At 44.9% G+C, this 7289-nt stretch overlaps 1 protein-coding gene across 1 annotated transcript in view; it reads right to left on the minus strand.

Annotated features, from left to right (window-relative positions):
* LOC117959735 (seizure 6-like protein) overlaps positions 1–4708 on the minus strand; it is a 42090-nt gene extending 37382 nt beyond the window's left edge. Inside the window, exon 1 of the mRNA XM_034897014.1 lies at positions 4597–4708. Within this exon, the coding sequence (XP_034752905.1) occupies positions 4597–4708 (112 nt within the window). The remainder of the gene's footprint in view (positions 1–4596) is intronic.
* Positions 4709–7289: the final 2581 nt, after the last annotated feature.

The following is a 7289-nucleotide window of genomic DNA, read 5'->3' on the forward strand; positions in this document are numbered from 1 at the left end:
TCTCTTCTCTTATCCTAGGAGGGGATGAGAACATGAATTGAGGAAGGGGGGAGACACAGGAAGGAGAATAGAGACCTTTACTGTTTTTGTTTACTTTTACAATGGAATAAATATACTTCATTTACATTTAAATTCGTGGTTTGTTCCGTCTTTTGTCCTCAGTTTAAAAATGTAGATGGTACAATGATTCATGGTGTATTTTTTGTAAATTCGGGTCCCCGGGAGACACCGAGTTTCTCTTCTGGGTCTTGAGCTGAAAAAGTTTGGGAACCACTGCCTTAGACATACGTTAGATCAATTAAATCATTAGATACTACCGAGGGTCATAGAAAAATGCATTGCTGTTGGAGGGACGGTCTTTTTGGACTAAAGGTCCTAAAACTCCTCCGGTGGCCCCTGAAATAAAAACAGTCAGTCCCTAATGATATATACATGTTAGATGTTCTTCCTGGATGTTCTTCCTTAAAGCCAGATTCTGTCGTTACCTCTCCTAAACTGTTTCAATCCATTCCCAATCGGACGAAACTGCCTTTTGATCATTTATTAACGACGCTGTGGACGGGGGGGAAGCTGCTGCTGGGGGGGGTTTCCGAGAAACAGAGCGGGTCGTTGATAGATGCTCAGGTCAGCTGTGATTGATTGGAGCCCTAAAGTAAAATATATATTTTATAACACCACCTGGAGATGGAGAGCTCCTGGCCATAACATCCTATATAGAGAAGATAATGGACAGCGGGGGAACAGATGACTTTTTTGGCTTTTAGAGCAGCTCGTAGATCATCGTCCGCTGTAAAAGCTTCAGCGGTGCACTCAGGTTTTAACATCTGAATCAGCGTAGGAACTAAATCCAATATCACAAAAATGGGTTCTTAACTACTGAGTATTGTCATTTAAAGCTACGGTGCGTAGTTTCTGTCGGAAGGAATTGTGTGTAATGACCACAACAGTGTCGGCGCGTCCACATGATACAAGCCTTCTGTGATCGGGACCCCCTCACGCAGTTGCTAGTAGCCAAGGAGGACACAGAGGAAATCCAGAGAGAGTTGTGTGGAGCTGAGTGTCTTAATTACACTCTTAAGAAATATCTGTAAATTAACAGTTGCATGACTGCACATTTTAACGGATATTGTCCCTTGTACGTGATTCACAGCTGTATTTATGTTGATTTACAACATCACGGAGAGTGTTGTGTTTGTTTTTTTTACCATTGAGACAGTTATTTACCTGAAAAATTCTGTTTTTTTAATCGAGGTAGAAAGTCTGTAATGGTAATGGTCCTGTTTCTGTTATTTTACGGATTTATTTCTCAGAGTGCAGCTTCGTAGCAGCTCATTTAGCAACGGCTTGAACGTAACGGACGCTCGTTAATATCTAAAAGTCACGCACTAAAAACACATGTCTGTGTTTTAACTCAATAGTACAGATTGTGATAGCTCTTTTCCACTTCATGACTCTTTGCTGAGGGTTCTCCGTGTTGACTTCGGGGTCACGGTCACCGCGGGGTTCACTCTAAAAGCTTTCCTCCATTCTCCTCCGACTGCTCTCGGCCTCCGTTCAACATGCATGGGGCCGGTGAGGAGAAACATCTACCTTCTCTTTTATTCATGGATTAAAAGCAAGGAGCTCCGCATAGCTTCTTTGATAGGCGCTCACACACACACACACACACACACACACACACACACACACACACACACACACACACACACACACACACACACACACACACACACATGGTGCGTCTCACTATCCTTGTGGGGACCCGTCATTGACATAATAAGTCTAAGTCTGAAATCAGACGTTAATTCACGTGATGCTGAATGAGACGTTGCCGGGTTGGGCATTGGTCCGATTTGAACAATTCTTCCTTCCAATTGCAATTCTTATCGATTCTCGATTCCGATTCTTTGAGGGGTTGACGGGAGTTGAACTGGATCACTTGCCTATTTTCCCAAATAAGAGGAAAGTTGTGTTTTTGGCTCATGGGTTGCAGTTCTACAGGACTTTGTCAATGTCACTAGAGACGTTCACTGTGCTCCATCGCTGCAACACAACAAGCGCCTGTCACTAAGGAACCAGAACTTGAGCATATTAAATTGGGAATCTATGGGTAATGGTTTTGGGGGGTTGCTTTAGTTTCTTTGTCTCCTTCTTTGGTTTTTCGGTCCTGTCTCGTCTCCTCGTGTTTGTGTCTAAAGAGTCCTACCCGGTCTTGTGGGGTGGTCTCTGTCTGGTGTTCCCCTGTGAGTGTCTGTATGTTCGGTTTCCTGTTTTATTTTGAAGGTTGGTCTCTGTCTCGTCTCGTCTCGTCTTTTACTTCTTGTCTGTCTGATTGTCCCGCCCCGCCCTAATGTGATTTACCTGACGTATCACCTGTTCCTCATTACCCATTACCTCTTGTATTTTACCTCTGTGTTCCCTTTGTCTTTGTCCACATGCAGACAAAGTGTCCCCCCCCCCCCCCCGCCCGTGTGAAACGACCTTTATACTTCCTCACCTTACTTCCTGCTTTGCTCCCATCACTACAACGGCCACTAGAGGGCGCCGCCACTATTAACGTAAAAGAAGTCGGGTATTCGTGATCGAGCCAACAACTTATGGGGGCGTTTTTTGGAGGAGGACAGTTTCCAGAACTCAGTGACAGAAAGACGACTATCAACACCTTCTGCGACGGCTGAACCGCAGCGACTATGCTTTAGAAATATGTTTGTCATAGCAACAAGCAGATTTAGCATGAGACACTTTCTTGCCTTGACGCTGAGTGAGTGAGTGTGTGTGTGTCTGTGTGTGTGTGTGTGTGTGTCTGTGTGTGTGTGTGTGAATGATGAAGCAGTCGTGGCTTCAATGGCACTGAACACAGAAGAGCAGAAATGACTTAAAGTAGTAGCTTCTCCGCTGTCGCAGCTTTGGGACTGTGTGTGTCTTCTTATGTGGAAACTTTTAATCCTCGTGGGGATTAAAATGGCCTCAAAAAGAAGGAAGGAAGAGGACGAGAACATTTTTAACTTCTGCTTCACTTAGAGTTGGATGTGGCTTCATAGCTAAGATTAGAAGGGGATTAAGTGGAAATGTCAGAGTTAGTAGGGGTGAGGTTAGGATTAGAAGCAATGGTAAGAGAGGGAAACAGTTTCTACAAGTATGCAGCAGGGACACAAGTGTGTGTGTGTGTGTGTGTGTGTGCGCGTGCGTGTGTGTGTGTGTGTGCGTGTGTGTGTGCGTGTGTGTGTGTGGTTTGTGCAGACGGGTGCATGCTTGTTAGCTGCTCCGCCAAGCAGAAACATTGCGGTGTGAGTGCACTCGCAGCCACAAGTCATTGAAACTCTCCTCACACTCCTGGCTGCCTACAGTTAGCAGCGGGGGGAGGAAGACGAGGAGGGGAGGAAGATGAGAAGGGGGGGGGGGCAGTGATGGAAGAATGAGATGCCAGTTGATGCCAGAGAAAGCAGACAGCTCTCTCACTCCACGGACCTAACATCCGCTCCAGCTTTCACTACGTAAAACAATCCCGACTTCCCATTCTGTGTTTTGGGGATAAAGCACCATGTTGGTGTTGCATGCTGCATGTTTGAGCCCGTAAATTACAAATTATATTGTTGTTAAAATCTTTACTCATTCTTTAAGGGCCGTTGGGTTCTTCTCATTTCAGAAAATATGTGACACTCAAAACAACTGCTTTCTTGAAGAGTTCTGCAAAACAAGTCCTCCAAACCAATCAACGATATGGGTTGTGTCCCTTTAATATTATTAGTGTTGGTCGTGGTATTAAAGCGCCCGTATGATGCTCTTTTTCAGGTTCATAACTGTATTTTGATGTTAAGGTTTCCATGGTTTCATTTTCAAAAAAACACCATATTACAGAAAATATACATATAGAAAAACAGAAAACAACCGTTTAAATATTTAACAGCTGTTAAGTCCGTTCTACTTTACTTGTGCTCATTTAAAACACCATCACTCATAACTTGTCTTTATTATTACTGTAAAGTCTGTACTGCTACTAGTACTGTACTGCTGTAAAGTACTGCTTTTTCCACTGTTTAGTTTAAGTAACGTTATTTTAGGCTGAGTCAAGCTGTCAGATAGCGGTTAGCTGAATTAGCTGTTAGCTAAACTAACGTCGTTAGCTTTCCGGTGGAGGCTAACAGCTGATCGCTACCGTGGAACCGATCGTGCAGATCGTAAATCCTCGTACATCATGATATCATCTGCACGTAGGCTACGCTAACACGTTGCACGTACGCAGGACGGATCGTGTACCAACAGATCCTGCGTCTGACTGCAACTAAATGTCCGGCTGCGATGAATTGCCAGCCACAAGCACAAATCAAGTCTCTGCAAGTTGATTTTTATTCCAAACAGAAACTAACAGAGGGAGCAGGGGTTACCCGGAGGGGGGGGGCACTGAATCTAAAACACACAGCAACAACAAAAAAGACATGTAAAAACCAGCAGTGAAGGGCATTCGTCTGTCCTGGTTGGTCAACAGCTAACTGACCGAATTCGGTTTGAAGAATGTCTTCAGCATAGCGCCTCGCTCAAACTAAGTTGTGAAACTATCTGGGAAACACAGGAAGGAAGAGTCTGTGGATCAATAACGATCTGACACCATCAGCTGTCCTCCGAGAGCGGAGCATGACTGGCAGCCGTCCTCCTGCAGGAAGCCCACGTCTGGACGGAGGCTTTGCATCTCCTCCGCCTCTGAATTCATCCTACATCGAAACTATTGGACCAGAAATTTCTCAAAAAGCTCAGAGGGGCTTTGTCGGTGCGAGAACTCTGCAGACACCGATACAGGAATCAATCAGTCGACCCCCCCTCCCCGACCAGGCAGCAGCGGAGCGAGGCAGTGTTGATGCATTGAACCTCACGGCCCAGACCGGAGCCAATCACGGCCCAGATATCCTCTCTCTTCCACGATGCTCGTCTCGTCCCTGCAGCACTCTGAGACCTATCGGAGGTTAGAGTACGAGGAGACAAACACACCGACTCGACAGCATGACAGGCGTAGCTGTCGGCAAGCGCCGCGCAGCGTGGATTATCACACACTCTCACACACACACACACTCACACACACACGCACAGTTTGTCGAATGCGTCAACAGAGCTGCTTCAGAGGGATTCCTGTATCAAAGGCAGATAGACGAGAGAGCGCAGCGCCGGCTTAGCGTAAGCTTTGAGGCAAATGGGAACTGAAATATTAACCTTTTAAAAAGGCTTTGAATACAGACGCACTTGATTGTGCCAATCTGTTCTGAGTGCGTTTGACAAGGCAAAGAGTCAGGCCGAGCGCGCGCGTGTGTGTGTGTGTGTGTGTGTGTGTGCCTGTGTGCGTGTGTGTGTGTGTGTGTGTGTGTATGTGTGTGTGTGTGTGTGTAACTCAGTCTGACTGTAAATCCAAATTGTCACTCTAATCCGAGACAACCGTATCAAATCTCTCTTTGGGTCTCAGTTCATCATTTGCCACGGTGCAAAAGTGAAAACACATTTCTAAAGCCTCCTTTGTAAAAAGCAGACATTAGATATAAAAGAGAGAGGAGACATTTTTCTTTTTCCACAACTTTTTGATTAATAAACAAGGCTCGTTCTTGTTTCTCGGTGGCTCATCGTGGCCGCTCGGAGGCTCTGAAGTACATCAAACCTCGCTCAGCCACCTCATGCACACCTTTGTACCTCATTTGTGGAAATACGTCACAACTCTTTCCGGCAGAGATCAATCCTCTAAAAGCAAAATGTCTCCGTTCGACAACAAAAGAATGAACGCAACAGTCTTCCTCGATCATTATTGGAGTTATGACAACAGCCAATGAAATCACGTTCAAAAGAATAATAATCATCTTCTCATCTTCCATCAAAGGTATCCTTAACCCGCGTGTTGACCTGGGGTCAAATTAGACCCTTTTCCAAAGTTTCATTTATCCAGTGACTTAGACCTGGTGGGGGGTATCTTAGACCTGGTGGGGGGTATCTTAGACCTGGTGGGGGGTATCTTAGACCTGGTGGGCCACTGGGTTTGTGATACACATGGGGATACCCTGACATGTAACCCCCAATAAAAGAAAAACTCACTCCCTCTCTTTTTACCCTGCTGCCGTCTGTCCAACAACACAGATCAGCGTCTGTCCTCCAGCTGAGAGACTCCTCCACTCGTCCTCCGCGCTCCAGCATAAACAAATAACACACAACTTCCTGTTTGTGCACATTATACCGCACCACAACTTCCTTATGCTCCACCCTCAGTCAAGCTCCGTCTCCTAAAAATCCCCACTGCAGTGCATGCAGTACGATGAAAGCACGCTCTCGAAAACATAACAAATCACTTCTTTCAGAGTGCAATTACGCCGTAAATGCCTCTAATGAACGTGGTTTCTGCTGCGTTGCACCGCTGCAGCAGCTCACAATGTCTTTTCTGTTGTCTGTTTCTTAATTTGATCGTTATGCAAAGTGTCCCCGTGCTGCTTCTCGCTCTAATTTTTTGGGGGCGAGCTTCTTGAAAAACCACAGAGTACAAAAGAATCTGGCTGTGCCGAGTCCCGTTCGGGGTTCAGCTCCAACAAATGGAACTGAGAGAATTCGACGTTACGTAATTTATCGACAAGTAGCAACAGGCGCGCTGGTTATTTCACCGAGCTCGTGCTAGTTAATGGTTTTATAAAACCTCGTAACTCCAGAAGCTTTATGTGTTGAGAAAACTAGTTCTTAAGATAAATAAAGTATTGTGTTGTCTTCCCATTAACCATGAACTCGTCCCTCAAGGTCAAAATGTTAAAAAGAAATTGTCGTTTTGTCTGATTTATTTGTCACTTTTTTTAAATGCTTTTTAATATTTGGGCTGCAGTGGGATCAGTTGAATGTTAAAAATGGTTGTAGGACATTAAAGACAAATCCATCAATAAAACCGAACATGAATCTCTCCCAATCTATACTCCTTAATTAATTTAATTTAAATTTGTTTTATTAGTCCTGAAAGTCACAAAGCTGACAACATTATCAGTCCGGCTACGCTACATTTCTGTTTCCTTTCTACAACCTGTCCAGTCTAATTTGAACATTTCACTTGTATGAAACATGTGGGTGAAGTTCACGTCGATTTTCTCCACTTTCCCTCCAACACAGTGCAGATGAATCATATTCAGCTTTTTTTTATTTGGAGTCTCGCACATTTAGAACTGGTTCCACGAATGCTCTGATGGTAGAAGAACCAGGAATGGAGACCGAAAACACACAGCATGATTCTCAGTTTAGCCTGCACACACACACACACACACACACACACACACACACACACACAC

Source organism: Etheostoma cragini, chromosome 16 (assembly GCF_013103735.1).
Source record: "Etheostoma cragini isolate CJK2018 chromosome 16, CSU_Ecrag_1.0, whole genome shotgun sequence".
In the NCBI taxonomy this organism is placed as follows: Eukaryota; Metazoa; Chordata; class Actinopteri; order Perciformes; family Percidae; genus Etheostoma; species Etheostoma cragini.